Source organism: Lagenorhynchus albirostris, chromosome 13 (genome assembly GCF_949774975.1).
Source record: "Lagenorhynchus albirostris chromosome 13, mLagAlb1.1, whole genome shotgun sequence".
Classification (NCBI taxonomy): domain Eukaryota; kingdom Metazoa; phylum Chordata; class Mammalia; order Artiodactyla; family Delphinidae; genus Lagenorhynchus; species Lagenorhynchus albirostris.
The window spans coordinates 58,581,894-58,605,929 of record NC_083107.1 but is presented as its reverse complement, the minus strand read 5'-3'; the positions used below and the strand labels follow the sequence as shown (position 1 = coordinate 58,605,929).

The window sequence follows — 24,036 nt, the reverse complement described above, 5'->3', positions numbered from 1 at the left end:
TGAGAGTCTGCCTGCGGATGCAGGGGACGCGGGTTCGTGCCCCGGTCTGGGAGGATCCCACATGCCGCGGAGCGGCTGGGCCCGTGCGCCAGGGCCACTGAGCCTGTGCGTCCGGAGCCCGTGCTCCGCAACGGGAGAGGCCACAACAGTGAAAGGCCTGCGTACTGCAAAAAAAAAAAAAAAAAAGTAAGTGTGGCGTTTCCCTGCTGGTGCAGTGGATAAGAATCCACCTGCCAATGTAGGGGACACGGGTTCGAGCCCTGGTCCGGGAGGATCCCATATGCTGTGGAGCAACTAAGCCCGTGTGCCACAAAGACTGATCCTGCGCTCTAGAGCCTGTGAGCCACAACAACTGAGCCCACGTGCCACAACTACTGAAGCCCACGTGCCTAGAGCCCGTGCTCTGCAATAAGAGAAGTCACTGCAATGAGAAGCCCGCGAACCACAACGAAGAGTAGCCCCTGCTCGCCGCAACTAGAGAAAGCCTGTGCACAGCAACGAAGACCCAACTCAGCCAAAAATAAATAAATAAATTTATTTAAAAAAAAAAAAGAAGTGTGTTATGGATAAAACCAGCTCACATTCTGATAACAAATAAGTGCTCATTAAGTTTGGTTTTTTTAAGCTGAACTTTAATGAGTAAAAATCCCTCACGAATGAAGTTTATGTAATGGCCTATAGCCGAAATGAAATTTTAATTTTTCTTGCTCACATGATTATTTTTCCTTCTCTGTTCTGACTTCTTTCAGTTGAGCCTTTATGACAGAAAAAAAACAACTGATATTTCTCCTCATGCCCTTTATCTCACCCCAGTAAAAAGCAGGAGAAAAATAATACATAGATTAAAACAGAATTGTATTAAATATTCACTTTCCTGTTAATCAGATGAATTTCATTCATTCCAGGGCAGTCAGAGAGAAAAATACAGGCAAGTTGGTTTTCAAACTCACATCGACACTCCAAATTGTGCTGGGAATGCCCACTGCTTGGTTAGAAATACTTAGTGTGAAAAATTTCCCTAAAGGTGTGCGTCGCCTCAGCTGACTTGGCAGTGCCTGCCCTGGGCTCCTTCACCAGGGCAGCCCCATCGCGGAGCTGCAGCTCGAGGTAGAGGTGCTGCCGTCATTTCCCAGCTGAGCAAGCAGGTGAGTAGCAAGCACTCTCCCGAGCCTGGTCTTTATTGTGTGGTGACAAGTTTCACAATCATGCTGATGATCCGTGACCCTCGAGGACAGGTACACAGATCTATGCTTGGGTTTTTTATCTTATCCTGGAGAAGCTGGTCAAGTTCGCAGCGAAGTTCCTTTACTAATTCAGCCACCTAAAATGAAAGTTGCAATGTAAGCAGTGCTTCGACCAACAGGGGAGGAAAGGTTATTAAAGGAAATTCTCCAGTTATGATTATCATTATTCTAGATTTCTGCTATTTTAATTCCATGGTGGGGGAACTAAACATTTTTTTCTAAAACTGCTTCTAAAATTTCTTGATGCAATTATAGGACCATACACTCAATGTCAGCTCTGTAATATGCTAAGTGGGGTCCATTTTAAAAAGCCTCCTCTCTAACATCTCATTTAAAGAAAAGATTAAATCGGGAAATATGGCTTTTATATAGTGTTCTCCATATTAAAGCTTGGTCGACTTTTACAATTTGCTCCGAGAGGAGAAGCAGGAAAATGGAGAATTAAAAATGGCAGATGTTAAACCAAAAAAATCTCTTTAACTTTGGAATTTGTCCGCTTTTGTTGGTGGGGACAGGGCTGGAAGACAGCCTCCATGTTTTACGGCAGTTTGCCTGTGCTGACGCAGTGCCACTGTGCGTGTCTTGCCAGCATCTGTTCGGCTGCTGCTCCGCTGTCTGGCAACCCTGCAGGGTGGACTCTGTCCACATCACGCAGGCTCACGCCATGTGCCCTGCCAGAGTGAATGGTCCAGGTGGTCCAGGCCTTAGAGTCCATGACATTCTTCAGCCACAGGAGTTGGTTTAGGAGAGGAGGTTTGCTGGAACTTTTAGGAAAGAAGCGTTCTGTCTTCCCTTTTGGACAGTATATGCTGCACGGACGTGACCCAGGAGCCACTACAGCCGTCCTGCTACCACAGGGCCAGACAGGCTTTTGTTGTTAAGCAGCTGAATCAAACCAACACTGCCTGGACCTCTTGACCTGTACTGTCCCATGTGGCTAATCTCCTGACCACATGAAATGTGCCTGATCCGAATCGAGATGCGCTGTGAGTATAAAATACACACCAGGTTCTGAAGACTTAGTATGAAAAAAGTATATTGATTACATGTTGAAATTAAAACTTTTTAGATGTTTTCTGCTATATAAAATATTAAAACTAATTTCACCTATTTATTTTTTTTAATGTGGCTACTAGAAAAATTATTAGGTATGTGGCACATATATTTCTCCTGGACTGTGCCGCTTCAGACTTTAAAGGGAATTAACTGTAATGTTTGAGTTGGTGTTTCTGCCTCCTGCAAGAGAAGATTTCTAAGAGATGCAAATATTAAAAATGTTTATATCTTAAACATACTCCCCCTTAAACGTTTTCTAGAGACTCCATATAGTGAATAATTGAGACATTTTTTTTAATGGTGGTTGTGGAATCAGGGTGATTTTTACTTAGTTCTGCTCATCTATATTTTGATTTTCTTTGAACTTGTATAACAATTAGGAAGTGCCAACACCTCCCTCACAGCTTCTGTCCGACGCCTTTCACACCAGCTGTCCTGGGCTTCCCCTCCTAGTGTGCTTCCTGAACTCTTACTAAGGCCCCCCCCCCACCCCGGCCTCACTTCAGCCTCAGTCTTGCTTAGTGTCCCCTGCAGACCCATCATTCACTCTTACTCAGCTCTGTGGTCCTTGTTCCCTGAAGAAATGCTCTATACTTCCTATTATCATAGCCCCTCATGGCCTGAGCCTCATGCGACAGACTCGTTATCCTTTACCTGATGTGAAGCTGCTGCAAAACGGATCCAACCATCATCCAAGGAGACAATGAACTCTCCCCTGTGGAGCTGCACATTCACTTGTCCTCCTCCGAACAAGACCAGCGGGTACACAGACACCATGCTGCAGTCTCGGATGAACACCCGACTGGTTTTGATCTTCTCATGGTACAGCAGGTAGGGGCTGTCAAAGTGTCTGACCTGAAACATATGACAGTTATGTCACTGGCAACATAAGGGGAACTCCACCAGTCCCAGGGATTTAATCATCACCTGTCCAATGACTCCCAAAATTACCTTCAGCCTGTAGGTTCCCCTGAGCTCCAGCCTTGTATGTGCAACTGCCTACTTGATGTCTGTACTTGGACATCTAACAGGCATCTCAGATTTGTTGTGTTCAAAAGGAATTCTCAATTTTCCCCTCCTTGTGGTGTTCACTATCTCATTAAATGATACTCCCATTCACCCAGTTTGCACCCAGTTGCTCAAGCTCCCAATTTAGAAGCCATCCTTGATTGCTCTCTCTCCCTCACTCCATCTATATCATCACTAAGTCCTGTCAGCTCTGTTTTCAAAATACATGATGAACTGACAGATTCTCACCACTTCCACAGCTACCACCTCATGCAAACTGTCATCTCATACAGGCCACTGCAATGGTTTCCTATGTACCTGCCCTTCTGCACCTTCACAGTTTCTTTTCCATACAGAGGCCACAGTGATCTTCTAAAAACCAGTTAGGGCTCAGAACCCTCCAGAGACTTCCCAAGGATAAAATCTCAGATCCTTCTGTGGATCCTACACGACCTGATCCCTGCCCGCTTGTCCCAACTCATCTACCACTTCCACCCCTAACCATCCCCTCCATTTGCACTGGCTGCCTTCTTGCATTTCCTGGAACACACCAAATATGCTCCCATCTCATGGTCTTTGCACTTATTTCCTCAGCTTGGAATGTCCTCTCTTTAGATACCTGCGTGACTTGCCCTTTACTTCATTTAGGATCTGCTCAATTGTTTTCTCCTGAGAGTTCTTCCCTGGTCACTCTATGTAAAGTAGCCCCTCTTGGGAGGTGGAGGGATAAATTAGGAGTATGGGATTAATACTAATAGATATTCACCACGGTATATAAAAGATAAATAACAAGGATTACTGTATAGCACAGGGAACTATATGCAATATCTCGTAATAACCTATAGTGGAAACGAATCTGATGCTATATACCTGAAACTAACACAATACTGTAAATCAACTATAGTTTAAAAAAAAAAGCCCCTCTTCTGTCACTCTCGATCTCTTACGGTTTTATTTTCCTTCATAACATTTGTCATTAACCTGAGATTATTTGTTTACTTATTTCTTGCCTGTCTTCCCCATTAGAATGTAGGTTCCCTGAGGGCAGAGACCTTGTCTCCCTAGCTCATCCGCTGTCCTCCATGGCCTGCAACAATGCCTGGCACAGAGGAGGTGCTAGCAGATACTGAGTGGATGCATGAATGACTTGGATTCACTGAAGAAATGTCATGGTAAACGCAGGAGAGGACGAGTGGAGGTAACTTGGGCCCCCGGTTCCTAAGTACACATGCAGCCAAGAGGGCAGATGACTTCCTGGTCCTCAGACTCTTCTGAGCTTAACACTTCTTTTCATGCTTTGCTGACACTTTACTCAGTAGTTTCACAGGCTGACCAGCCCTAACACTTCAAACTCTCTTCCTGCATTCTCCTTTTCTCTTTTCCTCCTTCATCTCTTTATCGAGATGAAGCTTTATTGAACATCTGCTTTCAGCTGTGCTGGCTAGGCACTGTGCTGGCTAGGCACTGTGCTAGACATCAAGAACGCAGAGATGAATAAAATTCAATTTCCTGTCTTCAGGAATTTTACAAGTCCATGAATGAGACATACCATAAGCTATAAAATAATGTGATAAGTACAACAGTGGAAAAACGCACACTATACAGTGACGGAACGGAAGTAAGGAGCAACTACGAGAGGGACACTGGGAAACGGATATATGATGGGAGCCTAGAGGTTAAGTAGGGGCCTGCTGGGGAATTAGAACGCCATTCCAGGCATAGAGGACAGTGTGTCCTGTGTCATGGCACCGGGGGACACTGTTGGTAGTCTGGTATCGCTGGAGCATAAAGAATGACAGGAGTGGGTTGGGGCAGGGGACATGGGCTAAGAAGGGGCTAGATGTGAAGGGTTGTAGGAGAGTTTATATGAAGAGTTTTAAGCAAGAGTATGACATAATCAAATGTGTGTTTTGTAAAGATGATTCTGGCAGCAGTAGTATGAAAGGTTGGAGAGAGAAAGCACCAGAAGTAAGATTAGTACTTCAGGCAAGAGACAGATATTTGGGGTTTGAACTGAGGAAATGGCAGCAGGGACAAGAGAAGGAAAATCTGAGACATGTCAAAAGGTGGAAGTGTTGGGACCTGGTGACCAACTAGACTGGCATCAGGAGAAAAGAAGCAGGGTCCATGTGACTCCAGGGTTCTGATTTGGATGGTCCCATTTCACCAAGACAGGGAACACAGAGGAGTGAATTCAGAGATAATGAGTTTGATTTTTTTTAGCTTTTGAGTTTGAGGTGACTAGAAGGCATCCAGGTGGTGATTTCTAGCAAGACAGCTCAGAAAAAAAAGCCCAGGATGAGAGAGAGAGATTTGGGGTCTGTGTCAGCATGTAGGTGGCAGTTAGAACCACGATGTTGTGCCCTGGTGGTTCAGGAAGATTATGTGCACTGTAATAAGAGAACAAGGACAGAACCACGATTTCAGAGTAAGGGAAGAGAATCTGGTAAAGGGGCTAGAGGGGGATGATCAGTGAGAGAGAAGAAAGTGATATTTCAGAAGCAAAAAGCATCAAAGATTGTCAAGAGGTAGGGAAGTCAGCAATGTCAAATACTTCATGAGTCAAGTATGATGAGAGCCAGGGAATTTGTTCCCTATATTTGAAAACTAGGAGGTTATTCATGACTTTTGATGAATTTAGTGGAGGGGTGGGAGCAGAAGCCTCCCAGCAATTGGCTGAAGGAAGAAGGAGAGCTGAGGAAGTTGGATCGACAAGCACAGGTCATGGCCTCTTAAGGCACAGATGGAGTGAGAGAATTACATCATGACCTCTTAAATCACCACCACAAAAAAACAATTTTATATCTGAAAGCAGGCTTAATAGTTCAATTTCCAGTACATTTGTGCTTATTCAACTTTCCCCAAGTCAGTGATGCTGCTAAAGACAGTGAGTGATGGAACAAGGTTTGGCTGAAGTGAAGGGACTGTTTCTCACCCCAGGACCTGCCATGTGTAAATGCATTTGACCCTTGAACAACAAGGCTTTGAACTGCATGGGTCCACTTACACTCAGATTTTTTCAATACTAAATACTACAGTACTACACAATTCGCATTGGTTGAATCTGTGGATGTGGAACCTGACTGTTAAGTATACCCAGCCATCCTGACCTGGTAGTTCACTGATGAAGGGTGAATGTGTACATATCCATCGTTCTTGGTGACAAACTTCAATTCCTCTGATTTCGGTTGCATTCTGACAGCTCCGGTACTGGTCTTCTGAAATTTCCCTTCTGGGCTTTTCACCTAAACAACAGGTATTTGTTTAAAAAAAAAAATTATATGTAATACGTATTTCCATTGTAGGATGTATCCCTTGACAAAAAAAGTCTTGTCTGAATGCCCTTGTTGCTGCTTCCCTCTCTCTGTTTCCTTTTGGAAGCAGTATAAGCATGCTTTCTTTTTCTTTTTTTGAACCATGTAGTTCTGGGTGACTATACTACACACCAGCCACATGGGGGAGAAACCACGTTGATGTTTCAGGTCTGCCCTGATTATCAGGGAAAGAGATTCAGCTGGCAACACTGGACCAGGAATCTGCTGACAATTCCAATACCAATCCAACATTTCCAAATGAATTTTTCAAAATAGTGAAAAACAGATTGTTTCACACACACAAAAAATGAAAAGCTTATGTGCACACACACCCCCCTCCATATTTACTGTAGAAAATAACATTACTACTATATAACACAGGGAACAATAGTCAACATCTTGTAATAACCTATAATAACTCCTGTAATCCCATGATTAAGAAATAACTAACATTAATGTTTGACATATATCATTTTAGTTTTCTGTTATATTTATATTTATATATAGAAATAAATATATACGTATTAAAACTAATATAGGATCATTTTCTATAAATATTTTCCTAAAACATACTTCTCAGTGGCTATACAGCACCTCACTGTCACATCATCACCCAAAGTCCATAGTTTACATTAGGGTTTACTTTTGTTGTTGTACATTCCGTGGGTTTGGGCAAGTATGACATGTTATCTATCATTATGGTACCATGCAGAGTATTTTTACTGCCCTAAACATCTTCTGTGCTCTGCTTATTCATCCCCCTCACCCCTGATTTTTTAAGTGTCTCCATAGCTTTTCTCCACATGATTTTTTTTTAAAGTAAATTTCAAATGATTTGAAAAGCATGCAAGCACTAAGCAAAAATAAGCCATAAATGAATCAGCAGACATCAACTGAACATTTATCAAAAAGTTAAGTGAGAAATGCTTCAGTACTCTGACAACTTCACATTCTAAGTTTGACAAGGACTGGATAACCAAATCTCAGGTAAAAGTCCGACAGTACATTCAGGTAGGGTTTCCAGAAGAGGGGGATCATAGGCGGTCCCGTGACAAGGCACTGACTTGTTTGTTCTTATCTAATTTTAGTCCAGAGTAGAGGGCATAAGGGAAATTGTAGTAGAATCAAATTTCTACCTAACATAGGTTAGTTATGCACAGACTGGCTGACAGTGACATTTATGTCCATTTTAATTTCTGGAATGTCATAATGTCAGAAGGATTAAAAAGGCACCTTATTTTATATAATAAATGTGTTCTTGAATGATTTATCAACACATTTGGGGAACTGAAGAATTGGAAATATATACTACGTTTAAAAGGCTGTGTGTGTGTGTCTTTAAGATGATTAATGTGCATGTCTTAACTTACAACCCTTGGCTAAAATCAAACAGGAAGTGGGAGGACCCAGGAAAAATGTTTCCTTACCTGCACTACATTTGGATATAGAGCAGCACACAGCATTGCTGATATCAACTTGGGGTTCTCAGCATTTGAGTTAGCCTATGAGAAATACAGCATTAATCTTTTAAGTAATGTGGCTATTTCTATCCCTGGAAATTATATTTCTCTTGATTTCTAAAAAGCATCTCATTTCTATCACTTTGCTAGAAAAATTATTTCTAAGTAAAAAAAAAAAAATCTACTGGACCACATTCACACAGTACCCATTCCAAGAAGTCCATAATTACTTTCTAGATCTCTGCAGAGCAGTTACAAAGCCAGTGTTCCCAAGGATCAGTCGAGAGAAAGATTCTGGTTCATGAGATGTTCACAATTTCCAGAAAGTACTAACTGTACTTAGAACAGAGTGGCATCAGGTTTCATCTTGAATTGTTCTTCTGATACTTATTACATACAAAACTATCCTGGGTTTGAAAAAGGCTGGTCTGATTAAGAAGACATTATTGGAAAGTCCGTTCTACCTCTGATGGACCTACCAAGAACCAATGTGAAATTTAAAAAAAACAGAAGCAACAATCAACAAAAAAACTCCTGTTTTTCTGAGTGTTAGCTGACATTTGTGGAAAGAAAATCAAGAATGGCACTAATCCACTGCTCATAGGGCTTAAGTGAACAAGGCCTACAAGTGTTCCTGAGGTAACAGACTATGAGTGTGATCATCAAAGAGAAGTAAGAACTAACTACACATTCTTTACCTCTTCTCCTGTGGCATCCAAGATACCATCTCCTCCTCCTTGGGCCCTTTTCTCAATTTCCCTTGCTCTGAGTCCCTCTTTCACAAAGCCTATATCCGATAACAGTTCCGTGAACTGTCGTTTGAGGCTGGCCATTTCCTGAAAGAAATGGAAAAAATCTTTAAGCAGGGGCATCAACATATCAAAGGTAAGAATGACTACAAAAACGAATTAGTTCAGCGTATAGTAATGAGACTCATGGGTTTACCAAACAGGTATGAAGATTATCTTGTCTGTTCATTCACAAAAGGGCAGTTTTCACTCATACAAACCAGCAGTGTAAAACCATTACACAGAAATTCACAAATTTCAGAAAACCCAAAGATCATTTAATTCTAGATTATGTTAAAAAAAACCAAACCATTAATTGGATTTTGGGTAGGTCTGATTTTCCTCGCAATTCTTAGGACAGCCAAAAACGTAGTTTCCTTTGTGGAACTCTAGCTCAAGGTGCTGTGACACTGTCTGGTTTTTCCTACTTCCTTTCTGCTCAGGTCCTCTTAGTGCCTTACCCGAGCCTAAAGTGGTTAGTGTTCTCTCTTAAAAGATGCAGAACACCCACCTCAGAACCTTCCCTCTTTCTCTTACTTTGTGAACTTGGCTGGCTCACATTTTCCCTATAACTAGGAATACTATTAAGTGGTTTAGATTTAGAAACCCCTTTCTGCATCTGAGCACAAGTGTGAGAATGAAAAGCACAAACCTCTGGCATCTGTTCAAATATGAGCTGTGTATCAGACAACAGAGAAGCAGATAATGACAATCAAAGGGATGGAAAGCTAAGCAATGCTACCCTGTATCTGATGACAATTTAAGTATTTTCTTGGACTGTCAATCACAGATGTATAACATGGCAAAATATAACTAGGAGTTAAATATACCAGCGTTCTATTTCACAAGGTTTTAATATCTTAATAAATAAAACTAATTCTAGGACTTCCCTGGTGGCGCAGTGGTTAAGAATACGCCTGCCAATGCAGGGGACACAGGTTCGAGCCCTGGTCTGGGAAGATACACATGCTGTGGAGCCATTAAGCCCGTGCGCCACAACTTGAGCCTGCGCTCTAGAGCCCACGAGCCACGACTATTGAGCCCGGGCACCTAGAGCCCATGCTCCGCAACAAGAGAAGCCACCGCAATGAGAAGCCTGTGCACTGCAATGAAGAGTAGCCCCCGCTCACCGCAACTAGAGAAAAGCCTGCATGCAGCAATGAAGACCCAATGCAGCCAAAAATAAATAAATTATAAAAGAAAAAGTCGATTAAAAAAAGAAACACAAAACATTCTACAATACAATCTAAGCTGGACTTTAGTGAAGTCCAGAGGTAGCTGTTTGATGGCCCTCATAGATCACAGCAAAATCTACACACATCCTAAAGAAAAAGAATAAATTTAGTAAAAAATGTAATTTAAAAGAAATATTATTTTATACTTAAAACTCTTAATGACTCAAGAAAATATTACTGCACCTTACATATAAAATACTCTTTAGACCAGTGCTTCTCAACCCTGGCAGCATATTAGAATCACTTGGTGAACTCAACAACAAGGAAAATAAACATGCTCAGGCTCCACCCCTGGAGATCCAGATGTAATTGGCCTGGAGTGGAATTTGGGTATTTTTACTTTTTTTTTTTTTAAGCTCCCTCGGGTGAATCTAATCTGTAGCCAGGATTGAAAATCATTGCTTTTGTTGTACTTAGAATAAAGCTAGAGCCTTTGTCTTCTCAAAACGCCTCACTGCAGTACACCTAAAGGCAGAGAAGAATAAAGGCAAATACTGGGATGGTTTTGAGGTCTCTTACTTCATTTTAAATAACCATTCATTCATGCATTCAATGAATTTTACTGAGCATCAACTATGTGCTAAGTACTGTTCTAGGCACTGGGGATACAGTATTGAACAAAACATAAAATCTCGGCTCTGGGGCTTCCCTGGTGGTGCAGTGGTTGAGAGTCCACCTGCCGATGCAGGGGACACGGGTTCGTGCCCCGGTCCAGGAAGATCCCACATGCCGCGGAGCGGCTGGGCCCGTGAGCCACGGCCACTGAGCCTGTGCTCCGCAACGGGAGAGGCCACAACAGTGAGAGGCCCGTGTACCGCAAAAAAAAAAAAGAAAAAAAAAGAAAAAAAATCTCGTCTCTGATGGAGCTTATGGGGTAGAGAGATAACTAGCTGTCAGGTAGTGGTAAGTACTATGAACATTAATTTTGTGTTCTATTCCAAGACATCTTCTAATATAGAAATTAATTCCTTCCCCCTCCCGAGCCTCAAAATCTTTGAGTGAAATAGATGCTTTGTAAAGATAATGCACCGTTATTGTTCTGGCTTTTTTTTTTTTTTGCGGTATGCGGGCCTCTCACTGTTGTGGCCTCTACTGCTGCGGAGCACAGGCTCCGGACGCGCAGGCTCAGCAGCCATGGCTCACGGGCCCAGCCGCTCTGCGGCATGTGGGATCTTCCTGGACCGGGGCACGAACCCGTGGTCCCCTGCATTGGCAGGCAGACTCTCAACCACTGCGCCACCAGGGAAGCCCTATTCTGGCTTTTCATGCCACTTTGGAAGGCGGCCTAAAATACTATTACAACAGAAGACAGAGCCCTGCCTGTTATTACACAGAAGATAATAAACCTTTCTTTCTCTTTCTTGTGTACTTGTTATTGACATAGTAGCCTCTGATGGACAGAAGAATTAACAAAGAAAATCTGGTTCAGTATTCAGTCTTTGGTTTTAGGGAGAGGGTAAGGGGTTTGGCGATGGTCATAGACCGCTTTGAGGATCTGATGAAGCTATGATCCCTTTCTCCAGAATAATGCACGTTACGTATAAGGGTATGACTTTGCATACAATTTCAGGGGCTTATGGATCCGGGTTAAGAATGTTTGGTATAACTATGGAAAAAACTGACTTCCAGTAAGCAGAAATCTTCAGAGTGCCTATATTCCCCTAGCCTCCACAGAAGTTAAACACAGATTCACTGAAAAGAGGAAGAACAGATCAGTTGAAAGGTTCAGCACAAAAGGCCAGATGTCAGAGTTCAGGAGTCTGTTTTACCCAGGTGGTAAAGCCAAGCATATTCCAAAAATAACATTTTCAATGTCAAGGCAGGACAAGCAAGATAAAGTTGCAACACCCTCCGGTGCGCTACAATAGAAAATGAATGAAAACAAATTTCCACAGAAACAACTCACCTGAAGAACTCTTCCTGACAAGAAGTTTTGTCTGCAGTAATTATAACTTGCACGCATACCTTCTTTCGTACTTAGCTGCCATCCCTAAATTTTGGAGAAAATCAAAATGTTACTGTCTTTAGTGCCAACTCTGGTAATAAATCTCAGCTATTAGGTTGTATGCTTACCTTATATGCTCGTAGAAGGGCCAGATAATCACTGTTTGCAAATGCAAATTCTAGCTTTTTCTGGTTAGCTTCCTCTTTTTTATCCCAGGGAGATACCTAAATGAGGAAAACCAGGTTTGAAGGACACGTTTTACCCAGGGTTCCAAATGGCACTTTCCTACTGCTGAAGCCAGGTGCCTCGGGAACTATTTTGTGTGGAACAGAGTACACAGTGGGTGGCTGGTTAAAAGTAATTATGGTGGTTAAGTGCCAAGCTAACAGTCCTACTTGTCCTTGTGAGTCCATCTGCCCACCCAAAATAACCTCTACTGGGTCTTTTACTTCCTAGTGGCAAGATGTCATCAAAGAGCCACTCATTCTAAAGCTACATCTAAAATCTAAGATTCTGTTAACTCTGTGGTATCTTTATTTTACAGATTCTTATTCATCTTCTATACTTAAGTCTCCCTTATTTCTATACCCATAATTCATGTTTTTTTCCTTTTAAAAATAATGTTTACAGGTCCTCCTTTTCCCTACAAATTAGTAAAATCAGCTGAGAACTTAATTTTCACTGCCTTCTCTTGCTGCAACATACACATGTACTAAAGACACCAGCAAGAGCAAGTTACACTGAGGCCCAAGCTGTATCACACTGAAAGTCATTCTAAACCAACTACGGAGCTTCTCTCTAATTTTCATATATTTGGACACCTTTATAGCTAACACAACAATAATAAAATTTTATTTTCTATTTGAAAATAAATTTTCTTCCTTTTTAGGAAGACTAGTGGGAAAAGGATTACATTTGGGAATTAACTATGTTTATAGAACCCAGCAAAGGACAAGTGTTCAGTTTTGGCTAAGGATGACATCAATATTTCTAACGAACAATTTCTGCATTCCAATAAAAGAAAACAGACAGTGAGAGGTTATTTAGATGATTTGAGAAATAGGCAATGGAGGTCTTGTTCACAATAATACTGACTGTATGTCTCTGAGCAAGCTACATCTGTAGCTTGGTTTTGTCATCTGTTGTTCAATGAGGGGGCTGAAACTAAGATCTTTTTGCAGATCTGTGAGTTTATAATTCCATGAAGTATAACATTAAAACTGAAGAAAATTATTACATCTATTCCCCTATCTATCTGAGATAAGCCATGGTGAAAATAAAGGAAGAGTGACACTCTACCCAATGACAGCTGAATATTCATTTTCAAGTCTACATGGAATACTTTCCAAGACTGAGCATATACTTAGCCATAAAACAAAGCTTAGTAAGTTTTAAAGGACTAAAATAATACAAAGTATGTTCTTTGACCACTAGAGAATGAAATTAGAAGTCAGTAAAAGGGAAAAACTGGGAAACTCATAGATATGTGGACATTAAACAACACATGCCTAAATAACCAATGAGTCATAGAAAAACTAGAGAGGGAAATCAGAAAATACTTGAAATGCGCCACAACTACTGAAGCCTGCATGCCTAGAGCCCGTGCTCCACAGCAAGAGAGGCCACTGCAGTGAGAAGCCCACGCACCACAGTGAAGAGTAGCCCCCGCTCACCGCAGCTAGAAAAAGCCCGCACGTAGCAACGAAAACCCAATGCACCAAAAAAAAAAAAAAAAAAAAGAAAATACTTGAAATGAATGAAAATGAAGACAAAACATACCAAAACTTACAGGATGCAGCTAAAGCAGTCTATAGGAGAAAATTTATAGCTGTATATGTCTATACTAAAAAAGAAGAAAGATCTCAAATCAATAAACTTCCACCTTAAGACACTGGAAAATGAAGAACAAACTAAAAATGAAACAAACAGAAGGAAAGAAACAAAGAGCAGAAATTAATAAAATAGAGAACAGAAAAACAGTAGGGAAAACCAACAAAAAGCTGGTTCTCTGAAAAGATCAACAAAACTGACAAACCTTTAGCTAAATTGATCAAGAAAAAGAGAAGGTTCAAATTATTAGAATCAGAAATGAAAGGGGATATTAACAAGCTCTCAGAAATAAAAAGGACTATAAAATACTATGTTTATATATTAATAAATTAGGTAATTTAGATGAAATGGACAAATTCCTAGGAAAAAAAAATGATCAAAACTGACTCAAAAAGAAACAGATAATCCGAATAGACCTATAAGAAGTGGAGAGGTTGAATTAATTATAAAAAAAAACTACCCACAAAGAAAAGACCAAGTGGCTTCACTGCTGATTTCTACCAAGCATTTAAAGAAGACTTAACATTAATTCTCACAAAATCTTCAAAAAAATAAAGGAGGAGGGAACACTTCCCAAATCATTATGTGGCCAGTATTACTCTGATACCAAAGCCAGGTAAAGACATCACAAGAAAAGAATACAACAGACCAATAACTCTTATGAATGTAAAAATCCTCAAGACACTAATAAAAAGAACAAAGTTGGAGGACTCATACTTCCCAATTTCAAAACTTACTACAAAACTAGAGTTTTGTATTTTGAATCAAGACAGCATGGAACTGGCCTAAGGATAGACATACAACTCAATGGAACAGAATTGAGAATCCAGGAATAAACCCATGTATTTATGGTCAGTTGATTACTGACAAGAATGCTAACACCATTCAGTGGGGAAAGAATAGTCTTTTCAACAAATGGTGATGGGACAACAGTACAGTCACACGCAAAAGAATGAAGCTGGATTCTTACTTCACATTATATTAAAAAACTAACTCAAAATGGGCCAAAGACCATAATGTAAGAGCTAAAACTATAAAACTTATAGGAAAAAACATAAGGATAAATTTTCAAGACTTTGGATTTGGCAATGGATTCTTAACCATGACAACAACAAAAGCTCGAGCAACAAAAAACTAGATAAATTGGAATTCATAAAAATAAAAACTTTTGTATTTCAAAGAACAGATCAAGAAAGTGAAAAAGGCAACCCATAGTATAGGAGAAAATATCTGCAAATCATGTATCTGTTAAGGAACTTATATCCAGAATATATAAAGAACTCTTATAACTCAATAATAAAAGGACAAATAACCCAATTAAAAAATGGGCAAACTATCTGAATAGACATTTCTTGACAGATATACAAATGGGCAATAAGAAACTGAAAAGATGTTTAATATCATTAGCCATTAGAGAAATACAGATCAAAAACCACAAATTCACACCACCTAGAACAGTTATAATAAAGTCAGATAATAACAAGTGTTAGTAAGGATGTGGAAAAATTATAATCCTGATAAAATGCTGGTAGAATGTAAAATGCCACTACTCTGGAAGAGTCTGGAAGTTCCTCAAAAAGTTAAATAGTATTTGACGCAATAATTTCACTCCTAGGTATACACCCAAGACAAATGAAAAGATATGTTTACATAAAAACTTGCACATGAATGTTTATAGCCAAAGGTGGAAACAATCCCAAATGTCCTTCAAGTGCTGAATGGATAAACGAAATGTGGTATACCCATACTATACCCATACAAAGGAATATTATTTGGTCATAAAAGGAATGAAGCACTGATACATGCTATAACATAGATGACTCTTAAAAGCATTATGCTAAGTGAAGAAGCCAATCACAAAACACTATATATTATATTGTTTCATTAATATGAAATGTCCAGAAGAGGCAAATCTATGAACACAGCAAGGAGATTGGTGGTTATCTATGAATGGAGTGGATGGGGGGTTGGAGGGAAACAGGAGAGTGACAGCTAAGAGGTGGTTTTTTTTTGTTTGTTTTTTTCACATCTTTACTGGAGTATAATTGCTTTACAATGGTGTGTTAGTTTCTGCTGTATAACCAAGTGAATCAGCTATACATATACATATATTCCCATATCTCCTCCCTCTTGCGTCTCCCTCCCACCCTCCCTATCCCATCCCTCTAGGTGGACACAAAGCACCGAGCTGATCTCTCTGTGCTATGCGGCTGCTTCCCACTAGCTATCTATTTTACATTTGGTAGTGTGTATATGTCCATGCCACTCTCTCACTTCGTCCCAGTTTACCCCTCCCCCTCCCCGTGTCCTCAAGTCCATTCTCTACGTCTGCATCTTTATTCCTGTCCTGCCCCTAAGAGGTTTTTTTTTTATGAAGTGATTAAAAACGTTCTAAAACTGGTGATGACTGCACAATACTAAAAACTACTGTACACTTTACATGGGTGAATTATATTTCAACAAAGCTGTTGAAAAAAGTACTCCAATATATTTATTGTTTTTTAAAATCAGGCAGGGGCACTTTTTGCTTGCTTGCTTTTCTGGTTTTCCTATAATGAGCAAGTAAAGCAGATCCATAAAAAGCACATTTAGATGACTTAAATAAGCTGGCTCTCTAGTTCTTAATCTTTATTTGGGGCATGGATTTCTTTGAGGATCCAATAAAAGTTAAGAGACATTGTGCCTGAAAGATTCACATATAATATACTCACAGGAAAAGTATTAGGGGCCCACATAACCCTGAAGCCCCCATGGTCCCCTCAGAGACTTACAGACTCCAGTTCAGATGGATGCTGTTTACTTACAAAAGGAGACTTAAAAGCTAAACTCGCAGCAATGGTGAGAGCAGGATCCAAACAGCGGAAGATAGACCCAAACAGCATTAGTTTTCCGATTCTCACATCTACGGGCAGAGAAGCCAAGTGATACCCTAGAGGGGTCAGTTTTTCATCTGGAGTTAATGCTCCCAAGTCTCGTAATCGTATTTTTGAGGCACGGAGAGAATCAGTGTGCGGGGGTTCAATAAGCCGAGAGAACACAGATTGGAGATTATGAGTGCTAAACATCTCTAAAATTTTAATTCTGAAAAAAGAAAACAAAACAATTTGTCATTTTTATTTCTGGTGGGATGACACAAAGAGGTAAGCTTCTTCTGTGAATGAAAATAATTTATAATTTCCCCAATATATGCTTTCATAAACCAAACCATGCCAGTTTAAATAAATTAAAAAAAAATCTCTTATGTCTTTTACTTCTCCTAGCAATAAGTTACAGAAACACTTTCAGATTCTGAAATTTACTGAGATTCAAAATATATTTCTCTCTATAAACTTCCAAAATGCTTTTTTCTATAACAGTGGGTTCAAATCATGAAATAAAATTCAAATGATCCACCTACTCTCTTTCCCACATCTGAAATTGCATAATAATTGTTTATAAAGTTAACCTGCATTGTGTCCTGCCTTGTGACAGCTCTTGAGAAGCTGTTTTAAATTATGAATTTAGGCAATTTTTGAAAGAGAAAAATCTAACATATATAAAGTTTATTTATTTCACTTATAATTTCTTTACATTTTTACTAATGTAATCGAAGGCTCTCAAAATACACCTATTGGATAAAAGAAGAGCTGTAACATCTTTCTACAAGTAACTTTTTTCCCTTTGGGTAAACATTTTATGGGCATACTCCCTCAAAATAATGACTCGGTCAAAGAGCATGGATAGTTTTATTTTATTTATTTATTTTTTTGCGGTACGCGGGCCTCTCACTGTTGTGGCCTCTCCCGTTGCGGAGCACAGGCTCCGGATGCACAGGCTCAGCGGCCATGGCTCACCGGCCCAGCCGCTCCGCGGCATGTGGGATCCTCCTGGACCGGGGCACGAACACGTGTCCCCTGCATCGGCAGGCGAACTCTCAACTACTGCGCCACCAGGGAAGCCCCTAGTTTTAGAGTTCTTATATACGCTACGCAAAGTTTCAGAAAGGTTGAACCAAAGGTTCTCCAGCTTCAATAACACTGAGTTTAATCATTCATTCGTTAAATTCTATTTTATGATATTTGTTCTTGTTTGTTCATCAGGTAAATAATGGTGTTTTCACATTGCTTTTGTTCACTTTGTTCTAACTGATAATGAGGGTGTAGATTTCCCCCTGCGATGATTTAATATTGGTGTTGCCCTAGCAGAAATTTCTTGATAAGTTAGATTACTTTCCTGACTTATAAATGTATTCTTAAGCTCTATTTTAGGGCCATCCTCTGCAATGCAAGAGATCTTTATGTGTAGAAAGTTAAAAGGAATGGTAAAGCCAACACTGAAGAGCTCTTTCTTTGCAAATGAATGAGTTCATCCAAGTCCACGCCTAGCAAAACATCTTCTACTAAGTAAAAGAAAACATGGAACTTAGGGTGAGAAACGTTGGGACCTTTCGGAAGCAGAACACAAGGATCAAGATGTACCTTAGACAGAGCTGTTCCAATGGCACTCTTTGTATTTCTGGTAGCTGCTGCTTTAGAAGCTGGTGACTGAAGTGATGGCTGGTGAATAAATGGAAGCAGACCCCAGATGCAACACGACCTGCTCGACCTTTTCTTTGCAGGGCATTGGCTTGAGAGACAAAAGTATCCTCTAAACTTTCCATCCCTTTGCTGGCATCATATCTATAAAGTAAAAGAAAAGGTAAAAAGCAGTTACTTTATAAAAATGTGGTCAAAATTTTACTTAGCATGGACAGAACAGATGAACCATCCTACTTCTGTAGAAGGACAGTGTCCCGCATGTTCTGGGGTAGTTGAGTCCCTGGTGGGAGCACTTTGTGCTAATTTAAATGGTTTCTGTACTATATACTACATACAGTTTCTTTATTCAATTAAAAAAAATTTTTTTTCATTTTATTTTCAACAAATAAAAATTACAGATATTTAAGGTGTACAATGTGATGTTTTGATATATGTATACATTGTGAAATGATTACCAACCTTTTGGTAATTAACATTTCCATCACCTCCCATACCAATTCTTTTTCATTCAAGCACATGTAAAGCATATAAGAAAAAGGAAAAATAATTATTTCTAAGGTAAAAACTTAAAATTTCTACCTCTGTTTGAACATAAGATTCATGATCCTAGCTACAGAATCACTCATATCTACAGAGTTTTCATAAAGTATTTTTTCAAATGTAATCCATGTAGCTTAATAGCATTAGCCTTTAACAGCTGTGTTGCTCCAAATGCGGCATCGTTAACCCCTCTCTTACATCACCAAAAGAGGATACCTCTTTTCTTTCATTTTCCCAGAATCGATGACATAGACAACATCATCGATGGTTATGGATGTCTCAGCAATGTTGGTGGAAATTATAATCTTAGTTACACCGATAGGAGGTTTTACAAACACAGCCTGCTGCTCTTCACTGGATAAAGATGAATGAAGTGGGTGAACAACACATCTAAAAAAAAAAAAAAAGGATTTAGTGTTCTAGTACAAAACACTGAAATTGGGTTATAATGGGTGAATTTCTATTAAAACTAACAATGTGACTCCAAAAATCAGCAGCTTCTCCACAACCTGTCCTCGAGGCCCAGGTCTTCTAAATGGGAAAGTTCTTTCTGACCCTTAAAAAACATTTACTCAGTTCTATGAACTAAAAACTTTGTATCAACTTGGGAAAAACTGGAGTGTAATTCACTAGTAAATAATCAAGAGGACTAAATAGTTGACATTCTACAATTCTACAAGTAACAAGCCTGGAGCACACTAACCAACAAAGAATCATTTTTTCCCTACCTTTAAATTCAGAGAAAGAGAGACAGAGACAGTCATGTATGCTAAGAAACTTCAGTCTTATATTTCTAGGGGGTGTTCATCTGTCAAGTAGTGTCCCCTTAGATATGAAGACACACCCAGTCTGTCTTACTACTGGAATAGGAACCACTGAAAATTATTTTTTCTCAAAATGGTAACATTTCTTTGTTGTTATTAACACTGGCTTCTCCAATCCCCAGTATCTGGCAACTGAAATTACAGTTGACCCTCAAAAAATATGCGGATTAGGGAAAGCCAATCCTCTGAGCAGTCAAAAATCCATGTATAATTTATAGTTGGCCCTTTGTATATGTGGTTCCTCTGTATCTGTGGTTCTGCATCCATGGATTCAACTAACCATGTATCATGTAGTACTATAGTATTTACCATTGAAAAAAATCCATGTATAAGTGGACCCATGCAGTTCAAACCTGTGTTGTTCTAGGGTTAACTGCACATGCAATTTTGCTGAGTCACTACGCTAAGTGAAGAGAAACATTTTTATATAATGGAATGGAAATGACTGACTCCCTGGAACAAACTGTTTTGTCTATTCCCAGCTGGCATAAACAAACATATTTTTGAGCAGTGACACCAGGGTTGAAAGAGGGTGATGACAGTCAAAGAGGTCTTCCTGGTTATTCATTTTCACACATAACTGCAATGGATGATTAAGAATATAGAAAGCAATTAACTTACCGATTACTACGTCTGTTGTTGAATAGAGAATTAGACTGTAGCTGTTCATAAAGCATTTTGATTTCTGCTAGTCCCGGTAAAAATACAAGTATAGCACCTGGGTATATAAAAAGAATCAGTCTGATAGATGTGAAAAAGAAAAAACTAATACAGATTTAATTTTAAACGAAAAATGTAATAATCTGAGATTTTTCACAGTCAATTTTCTTTTCTTTGTAAAGTCCCCAGGGAACTAAATGGAAAACAAACTTTTAGAATATATTTTCTGACTTAATAACTACAGAATGAATGAGGTACTATATCTTTCGAAAACAGAAAAAGAAATGATGTGTAGAAATATATAATGCCCTACGTTATACAAGAATCATTAGCAAAGCTCTTTAAACATACTTCTTCAGTGCACTGGCCACTGACATTCTGTTTCTGTAGAAAGAGTTATCCTTCTAATCTTATATGACAGGAAGACTCTTCTCCCCATTAGTAAATAAAATCCATAAACATTTTATTGGAAATGAGAAAAAGAAACTATAATTGGCCAGCCAATCTGGTAATCTAAATTTAGATATGTGTTGAAGAGGCAGTATATTAACTTACCATGCCATAATAATGGTTTATGGGCTTTAAAATTTTACATTAAAGAAAATAAGCAGTGATAACTGATTATAGTGTATTTCTGTGCCAAGAGCAGTCACTCAGCAATAGTCACCTGCTTTTGTGCTTTATTCACAGAGGAAATTGACACTGTCTTCACTAACCCCGCCTTTAATCCCACAAATATTTATTGGGTGTCTTTGTCAGCTCTGTGCTAGGTACAATGGAGAATAAAACAAAGATCTGCCCATAAGGAACTCATGACCAATAATTTATCATGGTTATTCTCCCCACTAAGTAAATAAGGAAACTAAATTATTACAAAAATTGAACTCTGAAGAAGGACAAAAGATTATCTTTCAAGGTTGGTTTTAATACTGTACTTCATAGTTTACAAAGAATGTTCACATATATTATCTCATTTGATCCTCATAACCACCCGTTAAGAAGATTAATAGTACCCTTAAGGTGACTCAGTAACATGGTCAGGTCACAGAACTTAATAAGAGGGGAGTATGAAAACAAATATAGGGTTTCTGGTACCAGATCCATGCTTTTTCCATTACCTACCCCATGCTTCTCTCTACTAAAGTAGCACAAAATTTAAGAGTGGTAAAATAATCTATATGGATGGAAAAAAAAATTTGTCTGTATTTTTATGTGTCTTCTGATCTGCTCTGCCCTCATGGCTTGGCCATCTGTATCAAGGATATCTTTAATATTCACAAATATATCACCAACTGCCTAATCACTACATCAACTTTGCTTTGAATTCAGATAATTTTCTAACATTTCTTTTTGGATGCTATACTTGATTTTTTTCAGTAATAGTCTTTTCCTTTGGGATGAAATAAGATATTCCATCCAGTGATAATGCATTAGCCAACAATGGCTACTTGCCAAGGAATGAGAAACAAGGCACTTCAATAATTTTATGTGGCTCACATGTTTCCTTAGAAGATACCACATAATGATTAAGATCTAATCAGAAGAGGGCAGTCATTAAGCACTGTGTAGTGAGCACATAATGTAGTTTTCTGATCTACGATTCCACTTAATTATCACTCAACAATGGCTGCATCTATTCATGCAACAAATATTTACTCCATACCTAAAGATTCCAGGTTCTGTTCTAGGGTCTGAGGAATACAGTGGTGCACGAGAAATTCTTATTCTTAAAGAGCTTACATTCTACTGAAGGAGACCATCAGTAAGCAGAACTATAATTTTGGATAGTGTTGAGTGCTATATTGAAAATGAAAACCATTTTTGGATATTGTGATAGAGTGAGGGGACAGACAACAGATAGGGTGGTCAGAGAAGACTCCTCTGAAGAGAAGACATTTGTTGGAAACCTGAATGATGTGAAGGATTCAGTTATGAGAAGATCTGGGACATTCATTCTGGAGATAACGGACTACAAATGAGGTAAAGAGGTCACTGGGAAGACACTGAGCAAGGGGAAGGGAGGGATTGCTCTGTGTTATAACAGTAGGAGTAGTAGTAGTAACAGTGATAATAATAACAATGATAAATATACTAGCATAACTATAATATTGTTAGGGGTAGTAGCTACTGGGCATTAAATATATGTCAGGCACTGTGCTAAGCGCTTTGTGTATGGTTTCTTTTAATCCTCAACATAGAGGATTTATTATTGTCTTCATTTTACAAACAAGGAGCCTGAGGCATAGAAAAGATAAGGACTTTATTATCCAAGGTAACAGAGCTCAGAGTAGCAGGGAATTTTATCAGACTTTCCAAAGCCTGTTCTCTTAACCCCATTGCCCTGTGGCCTCCAGGTATAGTCTTCACATGATTCAAACACTCATTATTAGACTCCCATTTAGCCAGGGACTGAGTGTTGACATGTGGACACCCAGGCCTTCTTTTCAGCCTTCTTCGTTTTGGACTTTGTCTTGTTAACATCTTTTTGCTCAGTGGGTAAAAGGTAAAACTTCCTCAAAAGGTAAACGGTAAAATTTCCTCCTGAAAAACCTAATAAGCAACTGTACACTGTACACTGTACACTGTACACACAACTGTACACACAACTGGGGGTGAAAAGGTGAAAAACCAGGGCGAGGGCTCCAGGAAGAGAGGCTGTCCCCACAATCCCCACCATCTCAGGAAGTAGACTCCCTGCCCTTTGCTGTCTCACACTTAAGACAGGCAGCAGTTACCTGGAGGGTAGGAGTGCTTTCCATCCACAATCCACTCTAACAAGGCCTCGATTAATTCAAGATTAACCTTTTCAAAATCCATAACGGCCATTGTTTTGATGACTGATTTGCTAACCCCTGAAAGAAAGGTAAAAATCAGGATAGTTACACCTTATTGAAGAAAATATGCCTGGGAACTAAGTGGGTGTCTTGATTTGATTTAATAACACAGATGTTCACATTTAATGTACTGAAATGAACTTTTTTCCTTCAGTCTCTCAGAAAATACAGGCTCACTAGAAGCACTTTTTGCTTGAACAATGACCCGAAGAGCAGGCTCCTGCCCCTGCTGGAAAGGCCGAGAGAAGCAACTTTTAACTTTTCTCTTTCCTTCCCCTTTTATCTATCATATAAAATATATTTTATATATATTTCAGATATATATTATATATATTTATATATTATATAAGTATATTCTCTCTGTATATATATCAAATACATTTGATATATAAATATATCAAATATATTTCAGAAAACCTTTCCAGATTCAATCAACTTGTGAGTCAGATCAGCCAAAAGTCCAGGCAACAGTAACTGTGAAAATCAGTGCACAGAGGCCACAGCTTTACTTTACAACAGTGACTTTACAGCAGCAACTTTATAACAGTGACTTTTAAGTTCCTTGGGAAAATCATAAAAGTTATGAATCTTCCCTGAAAAATACATGTGATTTTAATGGCTTCACCAATACCCCTGAAGTCTACCCATCGACCCTCAGGTTCAGGGTCTACAATCTCCTTCTAATTCATCGGAAGCCTAGTAAAAGACATACTTCCTTGTGTTGTACTATAAGCCTCAGCTCTTTTAAAAACAAACAGCATATGCCTGGGGAGACTAATTC

At 39.2% G+C, this 24,036-nt stretch overlaps 1 protein-coding gene across 6 annotated transcripts in view; it reads right to left on the bottom strand.

Moving 5' to 3' along the window:
- Positions 1-506: 506 nt before the first annotated feature.
- DHX57 (DExH-box helicase 57) overlaps positions 507-24,036 on the bottom strand; it is a 56,887-nt gene continuing 33,357 nt past the window's right edge. For 4 of the 6 annotated variants that reach the window (XM_060169184.1, XM_060169182.1, XM_060169183.1 and 1 more), the window contains exons 13-24: positions 23,157-23,273; positions 20,383-20,479; positions 19,154-19,327; positions 18,338-18,538; positions 16,685-16,961; positions 12,179-12,274; positions 12,012-12,095; positions 8,781-8,918; positions 8,050-8,124; positions 6,419-6,553; positions 2,955-3,155; positions 507-1,321 (exon numbers count right to left, since the gene is read on the bottom strand). In XM_060169184.1, the coding sequence (XP_060025167.1) occupies positions 1,178-1,321; positions 2,955-3,155; positions 6,419-6,553; positions 8,050-8,124; positions 8,781-8,918; positions 12,012-12,095; positions 12,179-12,274; positions 16,685-16,961; positions 18,338-18,538; positions 19,154-19,327; positions 20,383-20,479; positions 23,157-23,273 (1,739 nt within the window). In that variant the 3' untranslated portion in view covers positions 507-1,177. The remainder of the gene's footprint in view (positions 1,322-2,954; positions 3,156-6,418; positions 6,554-8,049; positions 8,125-8,780; positions 8,919-12,011; positions 12,096-12,178; positions 12,275-16,684; positions 16,962-18,337; positions 18,539-19,153; positions 19,328-20,382; positions 20,480-23,156; positions 23,274-24,036) is intronic. The other 2 variants (XM_060169186.1, XM_060169187.1) reach the window with 1 other exon arrangement.